Source organism: Pan paniscus, chromosome 19, assembly GCF_029289425.2.
Source record: "Pan paniscus chromosome 19, NHGRI_mPanPan1-v2.0_pri, whole genome shotgun sequence".
NCBI lineage: Eukaryota > Metazoa > Chordata > Mammalia > Primates > Hominidae > Pan > Pan paniscus.
Window position 1 is genome coordinate 79,918,518 of NC_073268.2, and position 27,650 is coordinate 79,946,167.

At 41.7% G+C, this 27,650-nt stretch overlaps 1 protein-coding gene across 2 annotated transcripts; it reads right to left on the reverse strand.

Annotated features, from left to right (window-relative positions):
• On the reverse strand, positions 1 to 27,623 carry CCDC47 (coiled-coil domain containing 47). Of its 2 annotated transcripts, none has more exons than XM_003811347.5 (13): positions 26,978 to 27,623; positions 19,498 to 19,780; positions 18,310 to 18,417; positions 17,585 to 17,759; positions 14,794 to 14,915; positions 14,478 to 14,543; positions 10,057 to 10,158; positions 9,828 to 9,938; positions 8,030 to 8,115; positions 6,339 to 6,397; positions 5,917 to 6,026; positions 5,537 to 5,704; positions 1 to 559 (listed from the first exon to the last, which is right to left on the reverse strand). In XM_003811347.5, the coding sequence occupies exons 2-13, from the start codon at positions 19,759 to 19,761 to the stop codon at positions 479 to 481; spliced, it is 1,452 nt and encodes a 483-aa protein (XP_003811395.1). In that variant the 5' UTR covers positions 19,762 to 19,780; positions 26,978 to 27,623; the 3' UTR covers positions 1 to 478. The 2 variants fall into 2 exon arrangements, with proteins under 2 accessions (XP_003811395.1, XP_054958112.1); XM_055102137.2 differs by having other exon boundaries at positions 19,498 to 19,683; positions 26,978 to 27,211.
• Positions 27,624 to 27,650: the final 27 nt, after the last annotated feature.

Sequence of the window (27,650 nt, forward strand, 5' to 3'; positions counted from 1 at the left end):
AAAACATCAAGCAATGTTTATTGTGCAATTCCAATCATTATTTGCAGAATCTTGGTTTAGAGTCAGTCTTTATAGCCATTTCAACTGCTTGGTTTAAACAAAAAGCAACAATCTGGTTATCTACCTATAAATTTCATGGTATTTCTTTAAACACTGAAGTACTAAAAGCACTGATGATTTGTATTATAATTTTTAAAATATTTAAAACCTACACAGATTTCATAGATCATTCCTTTTATAAAATAATCAAAATAATTTGATTATCTGGAAAAAAAAATTCTTGAAACAGAGCCCTTTCCAGGTATCTTCAATCTCTGTAAAACCCCAAACCCCAAACAGAGTAGATGATGAAATAAGGATTTCTCAGTTGCCCAAGACTGTCTGAAATTTAAGGTTGAGAAATGGACTGGCGTTTTTCATGTTTCCTGTGAATTCAGAGCTTATAGGTGGCATCAGAACTCAAATCTCTGGGATGGCTTTACATGGCTTTCACTTTGATTTGTTTCATTTTCATTTGCTTCTTTTCCAACTTCTTTTGCTCACGCCTCAATGCAGCCTCCTAGAGAAAGAAGGGGTAATAAATAGAGAAAGGGAGTGGGGACAAGAGAATTCAAATTAAGCTTGAAACATATGTTAAAAAAAAATCCAAATTAGAATACTGCCTATAGTATTATTCAAAAACTTAGGCTTGCACCATAACATTCTAGAAGATAGTTATAAAAATAATTGCCAATATCTACATTAGTGAATGAAAATTAAATCAACTTCAAATGAAGCAAAGGTAAACTAAAATCTCAGTTTTGAAAGAAACTACTATAATTAACCAGCCTTTGTTATTCTGGTTTGATTTTTTTCTGTACCCAGGGAACACTTAGCCTGATGTTCACCATACCATTCATGATGGGATTATATCATAAATGTATAACTGCCAGAAGATACATTCTACTTCAGTTCAATAAATTTTAAGAATCTTGTTCCATCAGGTTATTCATTGCAAATTTCTTATTAGCACAGACACCATACCTGCACATAATACTTAAATTCATAATGCTCTATTTGAGACATCATATTTATCAAATGTGATAAAAATTATCAAATTTATCATATTTTTATTTAGGAATTAGGAAGTTACATAGAAGAGTAAGAAGGTTCAGGTTATTATTATGTGGACTGATAGAAGCCTTAGAGGTCAAGTCAAAGTATGACTTCACTGTTGGCCACTAGTGCTCACACCTGATTAAAAGTTTATTTCAGCTACAATCTCAAACTTCTTATTTTTAGGGTACTGGGGTAAAAATGTGCTCAGAAATATACTCAACTGGTACAGGATGGAGAAAATAGGGAAGAAAAGAAGAAGCGCAAAGCATATATAGTTCTTCATAGTGCAACAAATTAGGTTTCAAAGGGTGATTTGTAAATTCCTGGTTTGGGAACTAATGACTGTCTTAGGTTTTTTCTTTATTTTTTTTTGAGATAGGGTCTTGCTGTGTCACCCAGGCTGGAGTGCAGTGGCACAATCTCGGGTCATTGTAGCCTCTGCCTTCCGGGTTCAAGCCATTCTCCTGCCTTAGCCTCCCGAGTAGCTGGGATTACAGGCACGTGCCACCACACCCAGCTGATTTTTGTATTTTTAGCAGAGACGGGGTTTCACCATGTTGGCCAGGCTGGTCTCAAACTCCTGACCTCAGGCAATTCACCCACTATGGCCTCCCAACGTGCTGGGATTACAGGCGTGAGCCAATGTGCCTGGCCAGGTTTTTTTTTTGTTTGTGTTTGTTTTTGAGACAGAATTCTTGCTCTGTTGCCTGGGATGACTCTCCTGCCTCAGCCCCCGGAGTAGGTGGGATTACAGGTGTGTGCCATCATGCCCAGCTAATTTTTGTATTCTTAGTAGAGATGGGGTTTCACCATATTGGCCAGGCTGGTGTTGAACTCCTGACCTCAAGTGATCTACCTGCCTCGGCCTCCCAAAGTGTTAGGATTATAGGCATAAGCCACCGCGCCCGGCCTATCTTAGGTTTCTTTTCAATTTTTTTTTGAGGTGGAGTTTCGCTCTTGTTCCCCAGGCTGGAGTGCAATGGCGCAATCCCGACTCACTGCAACCTCTGCCTCCCAGGTTCGATCCCAATGTCCTCTTCCCATTGTCCCAACCCCTACCTTCACCACATTCACTCTTTTCCCAGCACTATCTATCCCTATCTCCCATATTACATATTACACACATGTGTAAAACTAATGATACACAGAATACGATATCATGTATAAGAAATATTGGCCGGGCGCAGTGGCTGAGGCTGGTGGGCCTCTTGAGAGGTCAGGAGTTCGAGACCAGCCTGGCTAATGTGGTGAAACCACGCCTACACTTTGGGAGGCTGAGGTGGGTGGATTACTTGAGAGATCAGGAGTTCAAGATCAGCCTGGCCAATGTGGTGAAACCTCATCTCTACTAAAAATACAAAAATTAGCCAGGTGTGGTGGCGGGCACCTGTAATCCCAGCTACTTGGGGGGCTGAGGCACGAGAATCACTTGAACCTGGGAGGCGGAGGTTGCAGTGAGCCAAGATTGTGCCACTGCATTCCAGCCTGGGCGACAGAGTGAGTCTGTCTCAAAGAAAAAAAAAAAAAAAAAAAAGATAAATATATTTATGCTAGCACATTTAAGAGATATTTATGTTAAGTCAATACACATGAAAAATGTTCAACTTCAATAATAATTCAAAAAATAGCTGGGCGTAGTGGCTCACGCCTGTAATCCCAGCACTTTGAGAGGCTGAGGTGGGTGGATCACCTGAGGTCAGGAGTTCGAGACCAGCCTGACCAACATGGTGAAACCCCATTTCTACTAAAAAATACAAAAATTAGCCGGGCATGGAGGCAGGCACCTGTAATCCCAGCTGAGGCAGGAGAATCGCTTGAACCCAGGAGGCAGAGGTTGCAGTAAGCTGAGATCACGCCATTGCACTCTGCCTGGGCAACACAGCAAGACTATGTCTCAAACAAAACAAAACAAAACAAAACAAAACAAGTGGGATACCATTTCCCCACTACCAGAATAAGGAAAAAAAAAAAAAAAAAAAAGACCTGGCACGGTGGCTCACGCCTGTAATCCCAGCACTTTGGGAGGCTGAAGCAGGCAGATCACGAGGTCAAGAGATTGAAACTATCCTGATCAACATGGTGAAACCCCATCTCTACTAAAAATACAAAAATTAGCTGAGCATGGTGGCATGTGCCTGTAGTCCTAGCTACTAGGGAGGCTGAGGCAGAAGAATCGCTTGAACCCGGGAGGTGGAGGCTGCAGCGAGCTGAGATCGCGCCACTGCACTCCAGCCTGGTGAAAGAGCGAGACTCTGTCTCAAAAAAAAAAAAAAAATTAATAACTAGTTTTTGAAAAGATGTGAGTGAAGTGGAGCTCTCTGGCTGGGCACAGTGGCTCACACCTGTATTCCCAGCATATTGGGAGGCCGAAGCGGGAGGATGGCTTGAGCCCAGGAGTTCGAAGCTGCAGCGAGCTACGATTTTGCCACTGTACTCTAGCCTGGGCAACAGAGTGAGACCCTGTCTCAAAAATAAAAATAAAAATAAATTAAAAGAAAAAAAGGAGCTTTCATATCATACACTGGTAGAGGGGTTTGGGTGGGTTGTTCTATTGAGTTCACCAGATCTTTTTACAAGGTGCCCAGACCAGATACTATAAAGTGGTGGTTCAAAAAAATTAAATGATTTACATCGACAAGAAGCTTACAATCTGACTCAGGTTAAGTTTCAGGCCCCCTCTTCCTTTAACTCATTATAGTTTCAAACCTTAGAAAGAAATGTAGAACTTCCTTTTATAGAAAAATGAAAGGCATTACCTATTAATGATTCCTATGTAGATTCTTCACATGTACATAAAAAGCCATATTTATTTATAAAGAAGACTGCATAAACACAGAGCTACATTTTCAGGGGAAAAATACCTATCACTAAACCAAGTCAAATAAAACAAAAAAATGATAAAAGGGGTAAGATGATGATGACAGGCCTGTAGTATCCTGGGCAGTTCACTCAACAGCATTAATGACACTGCTGTCAAATGCAGGCCCGCACAGCAGCTCACATTTTCTTGGACACGTGACCCCTTTGCTCCTAAGAATATTCTTCAATTATCTCAAGATTATTCTTACTAAAATTCACATCTTTCAGAACTTTGTCCTCTCCCTCTTTTTTTTTTGAGACAGGGTCTCCCTCTGTCACCCAGGCTGGAGTGCAGTGGCTCGATCCCTGCTCACTGCAACCTCTGCCTCTCGGGTTCAAGCAATTCTCCTGTCTCAGCCTCCTGAGTAGCTGGGATTACAGGCACGCGCCACCACGCCCAGCTGATTTTTTTTTTGTTTTTAGTAGAGACGGGGTTTCAGCATGTTGGTCAGGCTGGTCTCGAACTCCTGACCTTGTGATCCTCCCGCCTCAGCCTCCCAAAGTGCTGGGATTACAGGTGTGAGCCACCACGCCCGGCCTGTCCTCTCCCTCTTTTTTTTTTGGCTGCCCAGGCTAGAGTGCAGTGGTGTGATCATAGCTCACTGCAGCCTCAATCTCCCAGGTTCAAGTAATCCTTCCACCTCAGTCTCCCAAGTAGTTGGGACTACAGGTGTGCACCACTATGCACAGCTAATTTTTTTTTTTTTTTTACTAGTAGAGACAAGGTCTCATGATGTTGCCCAGGCTTGTTTTGAACTCCTGGGCTCAAGCAATCTGCTTGCCTTAGCCTCCCAAAGTGCTGGGATTACAAGCGTGAGCCACTGCACCTGGCCTTTGTTCTCTTTCTTGACCAGCATTTACAAGGTCTAAAATTTTAGAGCTGAGTGGCGCACACCTGTAGTCCCAGCTACTTGGGAGGCTGAGGCAGGAGAATGGCTTGAACCCGGGAGGCGGAGACTGCACTGAGCCAATATTGCGCCATTGCACTCCAGCCTGGGTGACAGAGTGAGACTCCATCTCAAAAAAAAAAAAAAAAAAAAAAAATTTAGAGCTGGACTATGGCATCTTATTTCAGAAACACATCAGATCATACCGAGCTTTCAAATATAACATACTATACCCAAAAAGCTTTTGAGTTTGAGATTCTAGTTAGGTAAAAAACAGAAAACAAAAATACAAACAAAAATATTGGAAATCTCTAATTCTATAATCAGATTTTAAATTTTACATAACAAGTTTATTTAGATAATAGGGCGCATGTGCTGCCTTCTATTAAAATTTCTAACTTCTTTCTACCAAAGTGTTTGGCTTGAAAACTGATAATGGAATTTTCAAAATGAAATTGTGCTGGGGGAACAGGATAATACTGATAATTTTTCACGTTCACAGACTCAGTGTGGCACGACTTGAACAGGAAGGATTATTTATTCTTCTTTATAGTGTTATCAATTGATACAATGTCCCAAATGTTGAGAAAATGCTAAACTTTTAGCCTACAAAGATTACCTTAACAACCAACAGAACACAAGCAGTCATCCTTACAAATCGTAGTTTTACCCCAGTGATAAGTTTGTCTAACCTCCAGCCTGCGCTGTTTCTCAGGATCTTCCTCATTCATGATTCGCTCCTTCTCTGCTCTTTTTTTCTCCTCCCGCCGAGACTGTGCTGCTTCCTGTCTTTGCACATGTGTCAGTTTCAAGAAGTTCTCTTCTACTCGGGCACGGTTCTTATCTGCTTTTTGTTTGCCCTTCCCCAAGAAACAAAGTATTTCATAAGAAATCCACTTCTAGTCAACAGCAACAAAATCCCGTTTAGCATTCTTTCATAAAACTACTCCCATTTGGCACTTCTAAATCAACTAGCAAAAATTCAGTCACTGAAATCATTGATAGCTGCCCTCCCCCTTGAGAAGAAACAAAAAAAGGTGTCAATTTATATAATACAGGCATTGGGTCTTACTTCTCTGTTGAGTCGGAACTTTTTGGCTTTATCAATAGAATAAATCACCATGTTCATCAGGGGTAGCAGTGCCTCCATATCCTTTGGGTAAGTGTTACCTGAGCCAGGCACTGGAAAACAAAGCCATTTTTCCTACTGAGTTAATGGTAGCATTAATATTTCCAGGTCACCCAACTCTTTTTTTTTTTTTAATCTTAAGAGACTCATTTCTCTAAGTTTGTTAGGCAGTTAAAATGCAGCAGAAAATATAAATTAAAATATATAATAGGTAATTTCTTCTTGAAGAAATCTGGAAATCAGTAAGCAAGCATAGGCTTATAGTTTTGACGTAGTTTTAAAGCTATCATTTAGGAGGAAACAATACTCTCCTTAAGGTCATCTCAGAGAAGACTAAGAACCCAGAAAGGACCCAGAATACTTACCATTAAATGTAAACAACAGTGTCCTCTTAGTGTCAGGTAGCTTTAAAGGCTGACCTTCCCTGTCATAAAAGAAAAGGCAATTAAGAAGGAATACAAGAAAGATGTTTTCCATGTACACAAGTCACCCAATACACTTAGATGAACAGATACCTGCACATAATCAGCACAGTATTTGGCTTGGCATACCCAAGTCAAATATAATGAAGGAGCTTTACAGGTCATCTGGTCCACTCGTCTATCTGATGGATGCATTCTCAAGTGATCTTTATCCTATATTTGAACACCTCCAGTGATGTTCCCTCCAGGCAAGGGTATATTCCATCTCACCTGGGGAGCCAGAAATGAGCCTATATTTAAGTATGAGGCCCATATTTTAGATACATTTTTGCTTATTTTGATGGATTTTTATGTTTTATTTCCAACTCCTATTCTATCTTCCTATAACAAGGCATCTTATTATCTTATTTTTGAGTTAGGCCCAGAATAAATTTAGGGATAATCTACTATAGCATATATAATTTAGTTCTGTCATTGAAGATTCCTTTGTAATCTCTGCCTATATGAATCCTTTGACTATCAATTGCCCTCCATCTCATATTTAAAAGGCATGATGAACGCTACAATGTGAAACACTGTCCTCAGTGCCACTGAGTTGAGCAAGACAAGGATGATGCAGCACTATCTAGAGGCATAAGGACCTGAGTAATCTTAGTATACAACTAAAATCCAGATTGGCTTGAATTGTGCTCAACTCCACAGCCTATCAGAGGGTAGTCTTCAACTAAAAATTTAGTCAGAACCAGTTTGAAACCGAGCATAAAGGTAAATAAATACGCTCTCCTGAGACAGGCTGTGAATTCAAAGAACAAATCCAAGTCCTGAATATGTACTCCTGAACAGTATTACTATAAAGCTAGAAACCCTATGGACATTGTGGGCTTCTATGCTAGGAAAGGATACAATCACCTAACTATTCAAAGAGGGAAGCCAGAAAAGGCCATAAATTACAAAACACACAGATTTGTAATCAGACATAAGTCAAACATCACACACAAATTATTATCATAAAAAAAAGAACCTATGGACTGGGGCATGGTGGCTCACGCTTATAATTCCAGCACTTTGGGAGGCCAAGGCAGGTGGATCACGAGGTCAGGAGTTCGAGACCAGCCTGACCAACATGGTGAAACCCCATCTCTACTAAAAATACAAAAATTAGCCGAGTGTGGTGGTGCACGCCTGTAATCCCAGCTACTCAGGAGGCTGAGACAGGAGAATTGCTTGAACCCGGGAGGCGGAGGTTGCAGTGAACCAAGATTGCGCCACCGCACTCCAGCCTAGGCAACAGAGTGAGACAGCGTCTCAAACAAACAAAAAACAAAACAAAACAAAAAAACCCACTGCATTTTATTAGTACCAGCCATTCTGTAAGATTCCCAACCATCTCACTGAGTCAGTGGCACAAACATGCAGGGACACATACAAACTGGGATAGGGGAGGCTCATTTCTCTCCCATAGGTTTACAATGACCTCTTATGATGCATGCAGTCAAAGCAAAGGAAAATGTGGAGGCCTGTCACCAACTTCCTTCACACATTTGGTAAGGGATATTGCAGAAGCACCTTACAGGTGTTTCAACACAGAAAGCTAGTGAGGAAAATTAATTTCAACAATTTTATCTTATACGTACTCTTGCATAATTTTTGGACCAGAGAACTGGTCTGAAAAATGAACAGATTCAATCTTGTCAGCATAGTGTGTAAGAAAGTGAACCATCTGAAAAAAAGAAAATAATATTTTTTAAAAGCAAGGTTTAATGCATTTCCCTTTTTTTCCTAAAGATATTCACTCTTTGAGATGGTGCAACGGCTCACGCCAGTAATCCCCGCACTTTGGGAGGCAGGTGGATCACTTGAGGCAAGGAGTTTGAGAATTTGAGATCAGCCTGGCCAACACAGTGAAACACCATCTCTACTAAAAATACAAAAAAATTAGCCGGGCATGGTGGCATGTGCCTGTAACCCCAGCTATCCAAGAGGCTGAGGCACGAGAAGCGTTTGAACCCGGGAGGTAGAGGTTGCCATGAGCAGAGACCACGCCACTGTACTCCGGTCTGGGCGACAGAGCAACACTCTGTCTCAAAAAAAAGAAGAAAAAAAAAAAAAGAAATTCACCTTTCAATCCTTACTTTTATACAATGTCATTCATTAAGACCAAAGCGTGTTCATTGCTTTTTATTTATTTTTTGTGACAAGGTGTTGCTCTCTTGCCCAGGCTAGAGTGCAGTGGCACAATCATAGCTTACCATAGCCTTAATCTCCTGGGCTCAAGTGATCTTCCTGCCTCAGCCTCCTGAGTAGCTGGGACTAAAGGAACACACCACCACACCTGGCTAATTTTTTTACTGTAGAGACAGGGTCTCACTATGTTGCCCAGGCTAGTCCTGAATCCCTGGACTCAAGTGATTCTCCTGCCTCCGCCACCCAAAGTGTTGAGATTACAAGTGTGAACCACAGCGCGCGGACAAGGCTAAAGCTTTTTAAAAATTAAATTTCAATAAGATAGGGAATCTCTTTAGAATTAAAGTAGTACTCCAGGCTGGGTGCAGTGGCTCATGCCTGTAATCCAAGAGCTTTGGGAGGCCAAGGTGGGTGGATCACTTGAGGCCAGGAATTCCAGACCAGCCTGGCCAACACAGCGAAACCCCATCTCTACTAAGAAAAAAAAAAAAAAAAAAAGTAGTACTCCTTTTTAGTCATACCAATGATTAAGATTCTTTTCGAGCAGCTAAAAATATTTCTCAAAATAATGGTCGAAACAAGAATGAAAGCATAAAGATAACACCTAAAATAATTTCAGGGGATCCTTTATAAACATGTCACCTTGAACTTACATTTATAACCATCTCTGAGTTATCCTGTATTCTTATGATACTAAGATCTGTTACCATTACACAACCAATAGAAAGAAATGGCTCTCTCAGCCAGGCACAATGGTGGGCTCTTGCTGAGGCAGGAAGAACACTTGAGCCCAGAAGTTTGATGCTGCAGTGAGATCTATCACACACATGAATAGCCACTGCACTCCAGCCTGGGCAACATCTCAAGACCCCATCTTTTTAAAAACAAAGGAGGAGGGCTCTCTACACATCCCTCTCCTCCCACACAAACTGGAGCTCAAAAAAAAAAAAGACTAAATGACATGACGAAAAAGATTAGAAGCTATATTCCTTTTTCAAAAAAAAACCTGAAAGTCATTAGCAATCCCAGGAACAATTTGCTCTTGATTTAGAGAACTTCTTGACTAATCAAATTGTCCTTTTGACAAGCTAATTTATTGCTTAAAGAAGGTATTTTAATATTTGTGTGGGAAAGGAATGTAAAACTAATACATTGCCATAAAATGATGAACTTGTACAATGAGACTTTTAGGGAGAGTGTCCTGTAAATGCCAAGGCCTGGCAAATGTATGTCTTCTGTCGCATTTACCTTTGTATCCATCATTCCGTCTGTGACTTCTCCCATCTCTGACAGGATGGCCAAAGAGTCCGGCAGTCCATACTTTGCTCCAGACTTAGGTTTATCACTACAAAACTCACTCTAGAGGAAGAAGTAATTGAAAGTAAGATATGACCTTTTATTATGCAATGAAGCTGAATATGTGTGTGCTAAGGAGACACAGTTCTACGTATATTTGAGTTGGAGCAACCTGACATACCAAATCCTGCATCTCTTTCTGTAGTCGCACCAAGGCTTTCCGTGTGCCAACAGCAAATACGTAGGTATCCATGTCTTCATCATTCATGGTTACTTTTATTTGCTTTTAAAAAAATGTAAAAAACAACAAAATTCACCTGTTAGGTTCTGTGATAGGCAGATTTCTAAATGACCCTTAAGATTCCCTCCCCGCTGGTGCATATACTCTCCCTTTAAGTGATTGGGATTTGCAAATATGATGGAATATTACCCCCATAATCAGGCTGTTTTATGGCAGAAGGTCCCTAATCAGCTGACTGTGAATTAACCAAAAGGGACATTATCTTGGGTGTATCCAACCTAATTAAGCAAGTCCTTAAAAGGGACTATAGCCCTACTTGAAGAAGAAAGTCAAAATATGAAAGGGCTTATGGGAAGGTTGGTGGTAGGGCACATATGGTAAAGACCTAAGGGTGGCCTTTAGGAACTGAGTGGTTCCCAGTTGACAGCTAGCAAGAAAATAGGGACTACAGTAGTTCGTGCCTTTAAGCCTAGCTACCTGGGAGGCTGAGGCATGACTGCTTGATGCCAGGAGTTTGAGACCAGACCCGATCTCTAAAAAAGAAAGAAAAGGCCAGGCATGGTGGCTCACACCTGTAATCCTAGCACTTTAGGAGGCAAAAGGAGGAAGACTGCTTGAGCCCAGGAGTTCAAGACCAGCCTAGGCAACGTAATGGGACCCCATCTGTACAAAAAAAAAAAAAAAAAGAAAGAAAAATTAGCCAGGCATTGTGATGCATGCCTGTAGTCCCAGCTACTCAAGAGGCTGAGGCAGGAGGATCGATTGAGCCCCAGAAGCTGGAGGCTGTAGTAAGTGATGATCGTGCACTCCATGCTAGGTGACAGAGCAAGACCCTGTCTCAAAAAGAATTAAAAAAAAAAAAAAAAAAAAAGGAAAAGAAAACAGGAACCTACACCCACAAGGAACTGAATTCTGCCAACAACCCAAATGACATTAAGAGGACCCTAAGCTTCAGAGAACTCTAACCTGAATGACATCTTGATTTCAGCCTGTTAAAACCCTAGAGGACCCACTCAATACATGCTGCACTTCTGACCTGCAGAAACTGTAACATAATAAATGAGGGTTGTTTTAAGCTGCTACACTTGGGTAATTTGCTACGTAGTAATAGAACACGAATACACTCAATACTTCACACAGGAGCACTCAAGTCCAAAAATAAAAAATAAACAAAACCTAAATGGAATAATGTGGAATAAACTGAAATATATTTGGTTTTTATCCCAGGTTTCAGGCACAGAGCTCCTAAAGCCCTTTGAATTTCCTGAATAACAAGAGTATCTTTTGTTACTTATACTGAGCCCCTTTTAATCACACCTGAGTTTATTCTAATGGGGTGACTTAACATAGACCCTAGTTAGCCTCAGGATGGTGCCGATAACCAGAAAAACCAAGTGCTTAGAGGGTAGAGACCTTCAGCCTTGCCCTTACCTCCGTGAAAGAGAGGGAGGACGAAATTGAGTTCTACAAAAACTCTTGAACAAGATTTAGAGAGCTTCCAAGCTGGTGAACACATCAACCTGCTGGGAGGGTGGTGTGCTCAGGGAGGGCATGAAAGCTCCGAACGACTCCCAACCCTGTTTCTTCCTGTGTCTTTCTTTCATTTGGCTACTCCTGAGTTTTATCCCTTATAATAAACCAGTAAATATAAGTGTCTTTTCAAGTTCTATGAGCCATTCTAACAAATTATTGGTTGAGAGGGGAGGTCATAGGAACCCCTGATTAATAGTTAGTTGGTCAGAAGTCCAGATGGTAGTATGGGTAACCTGGGACATTCAACTGCATCTGAAGTGGGGCAGTCTTGTGGGGCTGAGCCCTTTAATCTGTAGGATTTGAAGCTAACTCCAGGTAGATAGTGTCAGAACTGAATTGAGGCTGGGCACAGTGGCTCATGCCTGTAATCCCAGCACTTTGGGAGGCCCAGGTGAGAGGATCACTTAAGGACAGGGCAACATGAACTGCCTGGGCAACATAGCAAATCTCGGTCTCTAGAAAAAAAAAAAAAAATTTAAATTTACAAAATTAAAAAGAATTATTATTATTATTGAATTCAATTGTGGGATACCCAGTTGGTATACAGAGAATCTGAGAATTGGCTGTTTGTATTGGAAAACAGCCCAGACAAGTAAACAGTTACTAGTACTCTGGGCCAGAAAGATAAAAAATTATAAGCCTAAAAGAGTCTGATATGATATATTTGTTATATTAATTACATCTTTAAATGCTTGGGTGAAATAATTTTTAGTATATGGAAGAAGGAAAATGTTAATATAGGAAAAGAACTGGTAAGATGGCAGCTGTAAAAGAAAACGTTTTCTGCTCTTCCATCGTTGATGGGAAATTACACAAAGCAAACCTTAAACAGAATTCCAAAAAAAGGGGCAAATAAAATATAAAGAGCCACATATTTGTTGAAGCAATTTCTCTTAGCAGGAGGAGCGAGAGAGAGAGGGAATGAGAACTGAAAATGATTAAAACACTTTTAAAGAATAATTTCTACAAAAAGATGGCTGAGGATACAGCAAACTTTCCTCCTAATAAGATGGCAGTTTGTGGGAGAAAGGATGACAGAAATATTAACTGATAGGGTTCTAAATTTTAGTGGACTAAGTCATCATGGCCATGTTAGAAAAATTGAAATAAAAATACAGGTTTACAAGTAAAAATGAGATCTTTAAAATATAACAGTGGGGCTGGGTGCAGTGACTCTTGCCTGTAATCCCAGCACTTTGGGAGGCTGAGGCGGGTGGATCACCTGAGGTCAGAAGTTCGAGACCAGCCTGACCAACATGGTGAAACCCCGTCTCTACTAAAAATACAAAAATTAGCTGGGCATGGTGGCAGGCGCCTGTAATCTCAACTACTTGGGAGGCTGAGGCAGGAAAATCGCTTGAACCCGGGAGGCGGAGGTTGCAGTGAGCCAAGGTCAAGCCATTGCACTCCAGCCTGGGTGATAGAGTGAGATTCTGTCTCCAAAAAAAAAAAAATTATATATATATATATATATATAAAAAACAATGATTTTCAATCCAATAACATTTGAAAGTACCCAATTTACATCACTAACAAAGCACTTACTAACCAAATACTATTTCACACTTTCACATATATACATATCTATCTCTTATTCTATTATAGGAAAGAAAAAAACTGTCTTCTATATTTTTGTTTCTTGTAGCAGTGGGAGCCAGCATAATTATTTATTGAAAGAATGAAGAGGCCGGGTGCAGTGGGCTCATGCCTGTAATCCCAGCACTCTGGGAGGCCAACACGGGCGGATCACGAGGTCAGGAGATCGAGACCATCCTGGCCAACATGGTGAAACCCCATCTCTACTAAAATACAAAAAATTGGCTGGGAGTGGTGGCGGGCGCCTGTAGTCCCAGCTACTCGGGAGGCTGAGGCAGGAGAATTACTTGAATCCAGGAGGCAGAGATTGCAGTGAGCCGAGATTGCACCACTCCACTCCAGCTTGGCAACAGAGCAAGACTCCGTCTCAAAAAAAAAAAAAAAAAAAAAAAGAAACAATGAAGAAGGAATGTGGTATTTGTGACAAAGGACACAATTTGCAGATAAACATATTGATTTAATAAAGGAAAGAAGATACACCAAACATAAGGTCCTCAGATCATGACTGGAGCTTATTCGGCCAGAAACGTATTATTTGAAGCAAAACATATTTGAGAAGAAACCCAGCTATCTGCCAAAGATAAAAACATATACAAGGAGCCAAGTTACCCATGAGGGCCATTACCTTTCACAATTGCTTTGCCCTCTATTGTCAAGGCTAACTCCATTGATCTATGTGGTGACAGAGTATCACCTCTTTCCTACCAAAAGGCCCATGAAGGCCCCCTGACAGTTGCACAGAGTGGAAGATGATGCTCTGTCCAAGGAGAAAAAGGGTCCATTTTTTGTCAAGGGACATAAATTGCCAGAAACTCCAAACACAATCCAGGCAGAAATGGAAAAAGCTCTAGGAAATAATTCAGTCTGGGGCAAGCGTGATGGCTCACGTCTATAATCCCAGCACTTTGGGAGGCCAGAGTGGATGGATCACTTGAGGTCAGGAGTTCGAGACTGGCCTGGCCAACATGGTGAAACCCTGACTCTACTAAAAATACAAAAATTGGCCAGGCGTGGTGGTGGGCATCTGTAATCTCAGCTACTTGGGAGGCTGAGGCAGGAGAATTGCTTGAATACGGGAGGCAGAGGTTGCAGTGAGCCAAGATCATGCCATTGCACTCCAGCCTGAGCAACAGAGTGAGACTCCATCAAAAAAAAAAAAAAAAAAAAAAAAAGAAAGAAAGAAAACAAATAATTCAGTCTGTACACAGAAAACCAGCGGGAAGAATACATACCACTTGATCACTCACTGGCCTCATCATCCGGGCCAGGACATTCAGTAAGTCTTGTCTCTTGAGGAACTGAAAAAAATGAGAGAAGTAAGTAAATCCAACTGCAACTCCTACTTAGTATAAAAAAAAGGCCTTGAAGGAGAATCAAATGCTTCATCAAATATACTTTACGACACATTTGCCAGTTAGTATAAATATCACTTTTAGACCTCATTTTAAGTCAAACATGAAGGGATAAGATGCTGAATTGGGGGGCTGGGAATCACAGCTGGACAAAATTAAGGGAAGATATATATCGTACAAGAAGTTTCCTACTTACCCTCAGCTGGATAAGCATGCCCTCACAGCACACTCGACCAGAACACCACAGGTTATAGATGTGCTCATTCTCCTGGTTCAACTTTCCTGTGCTTGTGGCTTCTTTGTTAGTTCCATCATCCCCTAGGGGTAAAACCACTTAATGTGACTCAGCAGAAAATGTCAAGGCCGGGCCGGGGGTGGTGGCTCACGCCTATAATCCCAGCACTTTGGGAGGCTGAGGTGAGTGGATCACGAGGTCAGGAGTTCGAGACCAGCCTGGCCAGCATGGTGAAACCCTGTCCCTACTAAAAAAAAAAAAAAAAAAAAAAATTATAAAAAATTAGCCGGGCATGGTGGCGCGTACCTGTAGTCCCAGCTACTCAGGAGGCTGAGGCAGGAGAATAGCTTGAACCCGGCAGGCGGAGGTTGCAGTGAGCTGAAATCGCACCATTGTACTCCAGCCTGGATGACAGAGCAAGACTCTGTCTCAAAAAAAAAAAAAAAAAAGGAAACAAGGCCGAATACCTCACGTTCCTCTACCCTGACCACAAAATGATCACAGCTTCAGAGTAGCAATACTTTGCTGTCTTATAGAACTGTTTGGACAGGGACTAAAATAGATTACCACTGTTCGTTTTACTTTTAAAACTATTGTCTGTATTAGAAGAAATATGGATTCTAAGCACATGCTTGTCAGTTTAACGATGATCAGCTTAGAGTATAAGTCTCTCAGAGTACATACAAAATGGGAAAAAAATCAGTTGAAATATCTCTGCCAAAAGTTAAAAACTCCTATGGAGTGAATAAAAAATACCATTAATACAAACTACTCAACAATTTCTCACTATGTCTCCTATGAATTAACTTTAACCAAGCTTTCTTTTCCAATGCAAAATGATAACTGGGTCTTACTAATGGTATTAAGAGTTGTATTTTAACTCTAGAAAAAAGCTCAAATTCCAATACTTTCTCTCTTCATTTAATTCATTAAGTATACAAAAGAAATTGCTCAACCTCACAAGGGAAAACGGACTGATACACCAAATGAAAACAAGCAAGGGGAAGTAGAAGGAGCCAAAGCTGCTCATTTATTTTTTTTCGAATTTCCTGGTCAAAACATACTCTGAAATACTATGGTATAGTGGAGACAAGGTGGACTTTGCAAACAGGTAGATAAGTTCTGATATCTTGGTTGCAATTTAACAGCTTAGATAAGTTTTAACATTTCTGCCCTTCAGTTTCCTCCTTAGGAAAACAGCAACTATAGCCAATTGACAGTATTGTTACAAAAAGTAAATAAGAAACACTGTATGCAAAGTATCTAGCATAATATATAAACACTACTGTGTTGCACAGCAGGTGGATACATGCTTACTATTAAAGAGAAATAAGGTGCTAAATGCCAAATAGGTGAATGTGAGGTTAGTCCACCTCATTCCCTACATTGCACAACTACAGAGGTTCCTTGAAGTCCTTCAATGTATATTTCAGCAGTGGATCCAAAACTCAAGTGTCAGATTCTAAGGGAATTTTGAGGGACTTTCAATTTCTAAAAGATGAATTGAGAGCATTTATCAAGCTACCTAAAATGTCAAACTTTCTTGGTTTCCGTCAGAATTTTATCAACGTGTTTTGAAAACATCAATTACATTATACTAATCAGAAGCTGTTTAGCAATTTTACTGCTGACTCTTGAAAGATGAGAAAATTATTAAATACAATATATTCTTATTTTTAGAAACAGGGTCTCATTCTGTCACCCAGGCTGGAGTGCGGGAGCATGATTCTGTACCACTGCAGCCTCAAACTCCTGAGCTCAATTCTCCCACCTCATCCTCCCAAGTAGTTGGGACCACAGAAGCACACCACTGTGACTGGCCAATTTTTATTTTATTTTATTTGTAGAGACAAGGTCTCACTATGTTGCCCAGACTGGTCTTAAACTCCTGGCCCCAAGTAATCCTCCCACCTTGGCCTCCCAAAGCACTGGAATTACACGTGTGAGCCACCGCACCAGGCCAAAAAACAGGATCCTCGAGGCTGGATGCAGTAGCTCACGTCTGTAATCCCAGCAATTTGGGAGGCCAAGGCAGGCAGATTGCTTGAGCCCAGGAGTTCGAGACCAGCCTGCGCAATATGATGAAACTCTGTCTCTACAAAAAAAATACAAAAATTAGCTGGGTGTGGTAGCATGTGCCTGTAGTCCTGTCTACTCAGAAGGCTAAGATGGAAGGATCTCTTGAACCTGGGAGGTCGAGGCTGCAGTGAACTGTAATCACCACTGCACATAAGCCTGGGTAACAGAGTGAGACCTTGCCTCAAAAAAATAAAAATAAAAAGGCCGGGTGCGGTGGCTCATGCCTGTAATCCCTGCAATCCGGGAGGCCGAGGTGGGTGGACCATGAGGTCAAGAGATTGAGACCATCCTGGCCAACATGGTGAAACCCCGACTCTACTAAAAATACAAAAATGAGCAGGGCATGGTGGTGCATGCCTGTAGTCCCAGCTACTTGGGAGGCTGAGGCAGAAGAATCGCTTGAACCCAGGAGGTGGAGGTTGCAGTGAGCCGAGATCGCGCCACTGCACTCCAGCCTGGTGACAGAGTGAGACTCCATCTCAAAAATAGTAATAATAATAATAAAATTAAATTAAATTAAAAAAAAAAGAGCAGGGGGAATCCTTGAGAGAAAAAACAATGCACCCTCTTTGGTATTCCATGAAAGCAGTTAGATGTTTATACTGAGGGGAATACATCATCCTTACCAGATTGTTTTCAAGCAAGAAGCTGGGCTGACATTGGCCTCACTTACCCACTAAAGTAAAGTTGCTCTCCAAAAGCTCCCTATGAGTGTTAAACCAGGCCTGTGCAAGGCGACTGTTTTTATTCTTCCCAATGATGTAATTCATGATATAAGCAAGCAGACCAGTCACCATCAAAATTTCTAGATAATAACTCTCCCAGCTGTTCTGGAGGTGTGCAGGAACCTAAAAAAGCAAAATCATTCCATTAAATGTTGGCTGAGACTGAAGAATGAAATCTACCTCATGGCAGGAAGAATGAGAAAATCCATAAACAGAAGGGATACTTCAGATATCTGTCATTGAATAAGGTTATACTTTGAAAAATAGGTCCATTTTACTTTTCTAGGCTAGCTTTATAAAAGATTCTTTAAGGAAATATAAGGACAATCAAATGGGATGAAAAGCTGGAAAGCCCTTTGTATTACACTTGGTCCTTAACCCCCAAATAAATTCAATGTACTGTACATCACCAAGGAATAAATTTTACTTATTCCCTGATAAGTAGTAAAACTAGAAGTGCTACAATGATGAATAGGGGTTGCTTCTGTAGGTGTTGATTTTTTTTTTTTTTGAGACGGAGAGGTGTTGATTTTTATCAGAAAAATTGATGTCAAGCTCCTTCTCAGCTCCCACTATTGCATTAACAGCAGCTATACATCATTAATTTTATTTCTGGGATTGATGACAAGACATTTTGTTGTTTAGTTGGGAATTCAGAATCCTGGATACCTACATCAACAATCGTTATTGGGTCTTTATTTTTGCTAGAAGAAGTATCTGGTTTGTCTTCATAACCTTCAAATTCTTCATCATCATATGGTTCACTCTCAGTATCTCCCTCCTACAAAAATGAGGCATCATCTGTTTTCCTCTACAAATGTCACCAGCAGCTGTGTCTCATTTTGTTGGCAACATTTGTTGGGGAAAACAGAACGTGTAAGCAGCAAGCACAGAAAACAGATGTTACATGTTTCTAACAAAACGATTGGGTACAAATTTCAGCTTAAAATGAAAAAGTTCTGAAGACCTAATGTGCAGCATGGTGACTACAGTTAATAATAATGTATTGTAGACTTGAAATCTGCTAAGAGAATATATTGTAAGTATTCTCACCACACACCCACACACACACACACACACACACACACACACACACACACACACGGAGGCAACTATGTTAATTACCTTGATTGTGGTAAGCACTTCATATTGTATGTATAGGTATACCAAAACACTATGTTGTGCACCTTAAATATATACAATTTTTGTCAGTTACACCTCAATAAAGCTGGGGGGCACCCAAAACACCAAAATCATGAGTCCCCATGCTTTTGATGACAAAGTTTTTTCTTTTCTTTTTTTTTTTTGGAGACAAGGTCTTGCTCTATCACCCAGGCTGAAGTGCAGTGGCTCAATCTCAGCTCACTGCAACCTCCACCTCCCAGGTTCAAGCGATTCTCTTGGCTCAGCCTCCCAAGTAGCTGACATGACAGGCACGCACCACCACGCCCAGCTAATTTTGTATTTTTAGTAGAGACAGGGTTTCACCATGTTGGCCAGGCTGGTCTCAAACTCCTGACCTTGGGTGATCTGCCTGCCTTGGCCTCCCAAAGTGCTGGGATTACAGGCATGAGCCACCGTGCCCAGCCAATTGCAAAGTTCTAAATAATACAATTCTCACCCACAAACAGTATCTATTCTCTAACCCCTCTTCCAGTCAGGGTTTCAATAGAAGAACACAATTCATTCTGTTAATGTAAAAGGTGGAAACTTACCACAAAACATTTAGAAGAGCTCTACCTAGTGAATGAAAATGAAGACTCCAGACAGTAAAGGTCTCTTGAGCCTAAGGATTAATTTTAATGTTTGGGAAAGGTGCTAGTTACAAATTTTTCCAAGAAATTAATAAAAAGAGCCTCACCTGGGTATCTGCATCTTCAAAATCTCCTTCTTGGTTTTCATCCTGCCCTTCCAACTCCACAGTGGTCTCATCTTCATCATCTTCAGTGATTATGACCCGTTGAGGAGATTCAGTAACAGAGTCTTCCATGACATCCTCAAATTCAGCGAAGTCATTATCATCATACTCTACTATGTCCTCTTCATCCTCAAAATCATCAAACTTGGCTTCAGAGACACTCCCAAACACCAGAAGGACAACACAGAAAGTGTGGAAGGCTTTCATTGCACCTTGAGAAAAAAAGCTTAAAAAAAAAGAGAACCCCAAAATGGATTGCCATTCTATACATACTGATCAGATTTTATAAACAGTAAAAATCTATAAACCTCTCCTGCTTTTCTCTTATTTGGTACTATTAGATTCAGACCACATTATATAAAGAACAATGAAGTAAGGTCAAGAGGCTTGGGTTCTAGTCTGGATCCTGGCACTACATATCTGTAAAATCTTCAACAAGTCATCAAGTCATTTATTTAATTTCTTTTTTTTTGAGACAGAGTTTTGCTCTTGTCGCCCAGGTTGGAGCACAATGGTGCGATCTCGGCTCACTGCAACCTCTGCCTCCTGGGTTCAAGCGATTCTCCTGCCTCAGCCTCCCGAGTAGCTGGGATTACAGGCATGTGCCACCACGCCTGGCTAATTTTTGTATTTTTAGTAGAGATGGGGTTTCACCATGTTGGCCAGGCTAGTTGTGAACTCCTGACCTCAGGGTGATCCATCTGTCTCGGCCTCCCAAAGTGCTGGGATTACAGGTGTGAGCCACTGTGCCCAACCCAAGTCATTTAATTTCTTTAGGTTGGGTTTTCTAAAACTCTGTCCATTTACATAGAGTATTCAATAAGCATTTTTTGAGGGCCTATTAAAAAGCTTTCTATAGAAAATGAGAAGGAGGTAAAAATGAAGGAATAAGATGTAGCTATTTATCTGTTAGTGGTAACAAGAATAATCCATGAATAAAAAAGCCATTCACCCTTAGATTGATTTGTGTTCATGCATGAACATAATTATCGTAAGAGCAAACACTTAAATCACTATGTGCTAGACACTGTTCCAAAGACTTTACAAAAAGCAACTAATTTAATCCTCATAACAACCCTCTAAGGAAAGCTGCAACATTAACATCCCCATTTCACTAATAAGGAAAATGGGGCAGAGAGATGCTAAGTAGTACAACTACCAAGTGACAAAGAGCTGTGATTTAATCCCAGAGTTTTGCCTCCAGAGTCCATGCTATGAACCACTTCTCAGGCTGCGTCTCAAATGTGGTAGGTGGCTGTGCTTTCATATTACTTGCTTAGAAGCAGTAATTTTTTGCTAACCAATTGTTCTTAGTGTGTATGATGGAATTCAATGTATCATCATTTTATAGCTTTTTGAAGAACATTAAGTTTTCTAATACGTGAAAAAAGCTTCTGCATTAACAAATATAATGATATCATATCTGTGACAAAATATGTGCCAAATTATATGAAAACATGGACGACAATGTAACCATTTTACCAAATAGGTAAGGCTTTACAAAAAAAAAAGTGGGGAGACCATTTGAGCTGAAATTTGAAAAGTATATTTCAACCATCAAACCCATTTAGGCTGTATTTCCAGTCCTGTCCCTCATCTAAACACCAGCCCTATGTCATAACTCACTGTAACCTTGAAGACATATCTGTTTTGATGCCCTACAAACTTTTCGTGTATCTAGTAAGATAGTAAATATTTTAGGCTTCATGGGGTACATACTGGTCTCTGCCGCATATTGTTCTTTTTTTAAAAAAAACTTTAAAACAATATAAAGACCATTCTTACTTCACAGGCCTCCCCTCAGGCTGACCCAATCCCTGCCTATAGTCATCTCAAAATCATCAGGTATCTGAATTTCTCTATTCGTATATTAATATCAATCACATTTTTCCAGTCTTGCTTGTTGAAAAGAACAAGATATCTAATGTTTTGCCTTCTTTTTCCTTTGAAATCTATCAGCCATCAAATCCTGGTGTTTCCTTCTTTGATTCCTACAGCCACTACAAGTTACCCCCACCTGCTGAAGAGCCACCATATTATTTTAAATGGTATCGTCTTAATGCTCTCCCCACTCCCTACTTTTCCTCCCTAAAAACCACCAGCATCTGTCTAAAACAGAACTTTTGTTACATATAAGGATTCAATAATCATCAAAGGCTAACCAATTATTGCAAAGTAATATAAAAACTCCTTTGGCATTCACTGCTTTTCACAATGATCCTACTGTAATTAAATGTACCTTCACTAAGCATATCGCCACAGTAGGTACTATGCCAAGATAAAGCACAATTCCTGAACTGAACATAAATTTGCACAGGAATTCAGCTTCAAGGACATGTGCTACAATATTATTTATGATGGTGAAATTTGGTTAAACTCTTTGGTTAAACTATGGATGTATCAAAAACCAAAGCTACTGTTGTCCATTAAAAATTGTTACATAGGGTGGTGGCTCTCCCCTGTAATCCCAGCACTGTGGGAGACTGGGGTGAGTGAACTGCTCGAGCCCAAGAGTTGGAGACCAGCCTTGGCAACATGGCGAAAACCCACCTCTACAAACAAAATAGAAAAATTAGCTGGGTTTGGTGGCATGTGCCTGTAGTCCCAGCTACTCGGGGGACTGAGGTGAGAAAATTGCTTGAGCTCACGAGGCAGGCCGAGGCTGCAGTCAACTGTGATCATGCTAATGCATTCCAGCCTGGGTGACAGTGAAACGTGCCTCAAAACAAAACACAAATAACAAAAGAAAAACCCCCAAGTAATTAAAAAAAAATTGTTACACAGCCTGGGAAACACAGTGAGACTTCCTCTCTACAAAAAAGCTTTTAAAAATTAGCCAAGTCTCACGCTCATTCCTGTAATCCCAGCAGTTTGGGAGGCCAAGGTAGGCAGATCACTTGAGGTCAGGAGTTTGAGACCAGCCTGGCCAACATGGTAAAACCCTGTCTCTACTAAAAATATTTAAAAAATTAGCCAGCGTGTGGCGTGACTTGTAATCCCAGCTACTTGGGAGGCTGAGGTATGAGAATCACTTGAACCTGGGAGGCAGAGGTTGCTGTGAGCTGAGACTGCACCACTGCACTCTAGCCCGGGTGACACAGGGAGACTCTGTCTCAAAAAAAAAAAAAAAAAAATTAGCCAAGTCTGGTGGTGTGCACCTGTAGTCCAGCTATTCTGGTGGCTGAGGTGGGAGAATCACCTGAGCCCAGAAGGTTGAGGCTTCAGTGAGCCATGACTGCGCCACTGCACTACAGCCTGGGCAACAGAGCAAGGCTGTTTAAAAGAAAAAAAAAAAACCAAAATGTTACAAATGAAGTCGAAACCCAGATCATTTTAGAAGCAAATGCACATAAAGAAAAAGGTTTGGCTGTGTGCGATGGCTCACACCTGTAATCCCAGCACTTTGGGAGGCTGAGGTGGGCAGATCACCTGAGGTCAGGAGTTTGAGGCCAGCCTGACCAACATGGTGAAACCTCGTCTCTGCTAAAAATACAAAAATTAGCCGGGCATGGTGACAGGCGCCTGTAATCCCAGCTACTTGGGAGGCTGAGGCAGGAGGATCGCTTGAATCAGGAGGTGGAGGTTGCAGTGAGCCGAGACAGTGCCATTGCAGTCCAGCCTGGGCAACAAGAGTGAAACTCCATCTCAAAAAAAAAAAAAAGAAAAGAAAAAGAAAACAAAAAAGTTTAACAGGGATGTCAAATTTTTTGGTTTCCCTGAGCCACAACGGAAGAAGAATAATTGTCTTGGGCCACACATAAAATACACTAACACTAATGATAGCCAATAAGCTAAAAAATATCTCATAATGTTTTAAGAAAGTTTGTGAATTTGTATTAGGCCACATTCAAAGCTGTCCTGGGTCACATGCAGCCTGCAGGCCATGGGTTGGACAAGCTTAGTTTAGAAAAACATACATTTACATACAAATATTAGTTAGCTTGTATGGTAGAATTCTGGATATTTTGTCTTTCTTTTTCTTTCTTTCTTTTTTTTTTTTTGAGGCAGAGTCTCACTCTGTAGCCCAGGTTGGAGTGTAGTGGCGTGATCTCGGGTCACTGCAACCTCTGCCTCCTGGGTTCAAGCGATTCTTCTGTCTCAGCCTCCTGAGTAGCTGGGTTATAGGCGCTCACCATCATGCCTGGCTAATTTTTTTTGTAGTTTAAGTACAGATGGGGTTTCACCATGTTGGCCAGGTTGGTCTCGAACTCCTGACCTCAGGTGATCCACCTGCCTCGGCCTCCCAAAGTGCTGGGATTACAGGCATTTACAGGCATGAGCCACCGTGCCTGGACTAATTTTTTTTTTCTTCTGTAGTGTACTTTTGTCACTAGAGAAGAGGCATTGCAGACTGCGGAACAGGTTTGGCATGGAGGCCTGAAATAGCATATTTTAGGAGCCTGGTATGATAGGACATTGGGTTTGTAGACTCAAGTGGGAGAAAGGAGGCTGGAAAGGCCCTCAGGGGCCAGGTCATGATGAAATCATTACTGGCAACTGCAGGGAAGTGGTAAGGATGGAAGCCATAATGCAAGCAATTGAGTATTAACGGAAGTGAGAGTATGGCAAAGGGAAATATGTACTACTCTTTCAAGGTGCTCTGAGATGGAGAATATTCTAAATCTCATTTATAGCACTGAAACTTCTTAAAGAAATCAGTTTAATATCGAAGGTTATTGTCAAATGCCTTGCAATCCATGGATGCTCAAGAAATTAAATGCTCTTAAAGGCTGGGCACAGTGGCTCACACCTGTAATCCCAGCACTTTGGGAGGCCAATACGGGCAGATCAGCGGAGGTCAGGAGTTCGAGAGCAGCCTGGTCAACATGATGAAATCCCGTCTCGACTAAAAATACCAAAAAATTAGCCAGGCATGGTGGCACACACCTGTAATCCCAGCTACTTGGGAGGCTGAGGCAGGAAAATTGCTTAAACTTGGGAGACGGAGATTGCAGTGAGCCAAGATCATGCCACTGCACTCCAGCCTGGGTGACAGAGCGAGACTGTGTCAAAAAAAAAAAAAAAAAAAAAAGGAAGGAAGGAAGGAAGGAAGAAAGAAAGAAAGAAATTAAATGTTCTTAGAATTAAAGTTCATAAAATTTGAAAGGTACAAATGATTTTGAGAAATGCCATAAAGGATAGGCCAACAGTACAGTAGGCCCTACCCATGGGTTCCACATCTGTGGATTCAACCAACCACAGATGGAACAGATTTGGAGGCAAGAACAATTAAAAAAAATACAATTAAATTAGGTATTGTAAGTAATCTAGAGATAATTATATAGTGTATATACATATACATATATAAGTATATGGTAGGAGGTGCATAGGTTATACGTAAATACTACACCATTTTATATAAGGGACTTGAGTATCCATGGATTTTGGTATTCTCAAGGGGTCCTGGAACCAATCCCCCATAGATATCAAGGGAAGACTAAACATCCTTTTTATACTAGTTGATCCTTCAGGTTAGTATCAAGGGACAATCTATGGGAAAGCATGCCACTTTGTCAATGCCAGCCTCAAAGAGGTATGGGATGTGTCTCTAAACATCCCTAGCTTCCTTTAACCATCTTTAGTTACTAATGAGTGTTTTTAAACTCTGGAATGTATATTTTCCACTTCCACTAGGCCTAAGGGTCTTCAGTCCTCTAAATTACTACCTGTTAAAGTTTCTCTTCTAGTTTTTCTAGGCTTTCCCTCTAGTTCTCATGTTGTGATATTTGGTCAAAAGTGGAAGAAATATAGAAAAACAGCACATACTTTGGTGAAATTAAACTTGGTTTAAAATGTCAGCTCTAGGCCAGGCGTGGTGGTCCACGTCTGTAATCCCAGCACTTTGGGAGGCCGAGGTGGGTGGATCATTTGAGGTCAGGAGTTCGAGACCAGCTTGGCCAAAATAGTGAAACCCCACCTCTACTAAAAATACAAAAATTAGCCGGGCGTGGTGGCAGGCACCTGTAATCCCAGCTACTCGGTACGCTGAGGCAGGAGAATCGCTTGAACCCGAGAGATGGAGGTTGTAGAGAGCCAAGATTGCGCCACTGCACTCCAGCCTGGGCAACAGGGTGAGACTCTGTCTCAAAAAAATAAATAAATAATAAAATAAAATGTCAGCTCTACCATTTACCAGCAATATGATCTTAGCCTAATTACTTAAAATTCCCTGTTCTCCACATACAAAAAAGGGATACCATTTGCTACTTGCCTGTTAGGGCTGCAGTGGGTATTACGGGAGATATATACCAAGGTTTTTTTTTTTTTTTTTTTTTTTTTTTTTGAGACGGAGTCTGACTCTGTCGCCCAGGCTGGAGTGCAGTGGCACGATCTCGGCTCACTGCAAGCTCCGCTTCCCGGGTTCACGCCATTCTTCTGCCTCAGCCTCCCAAGTAGCTGGGACTACAGGCGCTCGCCACCACGCAGGGCTAATTTTTTGTATTTTTAGTAGAGACGGGGTTTCACTGTGTTAGCCAGGATGGTCTGCATCTCCTGACCTCGTGATCCCCCCGTCTCGGCCTCCCAAAGTGCTGGGATTACAGACGTGGGCCACCGCGCCCAGCCTCCTTTTCAAATCCTACTCTTAAAACTTTTTTTTCAAATAGAAGCAACTAAAAGTTAACACCGGAACAGTCAACTCGATTAACAGCCTGCCAAAAGATCCGATCATTTCAAATTGAATTTCCAATTAGAATATTCACACCATAGAAACACTTCTGAGATAACTCAGCACTATAATGGAGATCCTTCAAGGTTATTTAGGTTACAATCATCCAAGCCATTTTTACCTTGGCTTTCCCTCTTAGAAGTCTCCGCTGCACCTGTCAGTTCTCAAATGCACAAGTCCTTGCCAGACCACCCAGCCTCTATGACTCCTGAAGCAAGCAACACAGGACCAAGGAAAATTCACACAAGCGCTAACAAGTCTGGTTTGATTATTTTCTGCAAGCTCATCCAATAGTTCCTCAGCGACTGAGTCTAGACTTGAGGAAAGAGGACTGAGTGAGGCCATCATTCCTTGTTGTCATTTTAGATTAGGTCTTTCTGACAACGGCCAAAACGAGTATTCTGGGAATCATGCAGACTTTCCTCTGTCTCTTTATATGTGTTGGATACAAACACGTTTCATTTTAGAAACCTCCAGAAGAGACTGGCCACAGAGGTTTTTGCTTCTATTAAACCCCTTTGCCTAGTTTCTCCCCACCCAAGAGAATCAATACATCCTAATGTCATCCTCCGGCACACACTGTACATTTCCTCTAACGCTGCCCTTTTGGCTATCATTTGCTCACAGCTCCGTGGGAAAGTTCCCCCAAACCATTACAATTATCTCAACCGGACCGGGCTACAGGCCAAGCAACTCGGAGTCACCGCTCGGCCTGGCCCCGCCACGCCGACGAGCGCGTCCTGGCCCGCTCCTTACCTGTGGCCGAAGCCGAAACCCGGCCCAGCGCCCTGCGTCCGACACCCCTGCCCCGCCTGCCTCTCGGCCTGGCCGCCGCCTCCGCGATCGCAGCGGTTTTACTGCCCCGGATGCCTCTAGGACGCAGCCAGAACCGTAGCTCAGTCACGCCGCGCCTCTCTTCACGTAGCCTCCGCCGTCCGTTACGTAGAATGCGAGCGGCTCGTCAGCGCCTGCGCGCAGCCTGCGGGGCGGGACGTAACCCCGGGGAAAGCCTGAGACCTCCCTCTCCCCCGCCCGGCTGAGGCGAGGTGGGGCTTTTGGGAAAATTACATAATCCCCGCCCCTGGGCCGGAACTGCCCTCGCCTATCCCAATCCTCCTACCTAGGATTCCGTCAAGTTGACGTCACACGGAACCGGTGCTCCGGAAGCTAAAGGTGGCCATGCTGTGTGGGACCACGTGGCCAGAGGCAAGAGTGTCGCTCTAGTAGTATATGCAACAGTTTAAACTATAGGCATGTTCATGTAAATATGGTTTCTGTCCAACCCGTTTTCTCTTGGGATTTTTGGCTAGCCCCTTGACGCCACTTTTTCTTCATTCGCAGACCCACTTTCTAGATGGGTCATGAACACTGTCCACCCAACTGCAGTTTCCCGTCAGAGTATCTGAGGAGCCTGTGAGGCGTTCTGGAG

What these genes read in the sequence shown, in the direction of transcription:
- CCDC47 (XM_003811347.5), bottom strand. Translation starts at nt 19,761, where the DNA reads ATGAAAGCCTTCCACACTTTCTGTGTTGTCCTTCTGGTGTTTGGGAGT. An exon ending in ACCCAATAACGATTGTTGAT is followed by an intron (nt 17,760 to 18,309) that starts GTAGGTATCCAG and finishes TTGCTTTTTTAG; the next exon opens with GTTCCTGCACACCTCCAGAA. An exon ending in GGTCCAAAAATTATGCAAGA is followed by an intron (nt 6,398 to 8,029) that starts GTACGTATAAGA and finishes CTTTTATGACAG; the next exon opens with GGAAGGTCAGCCTTTAAAGC.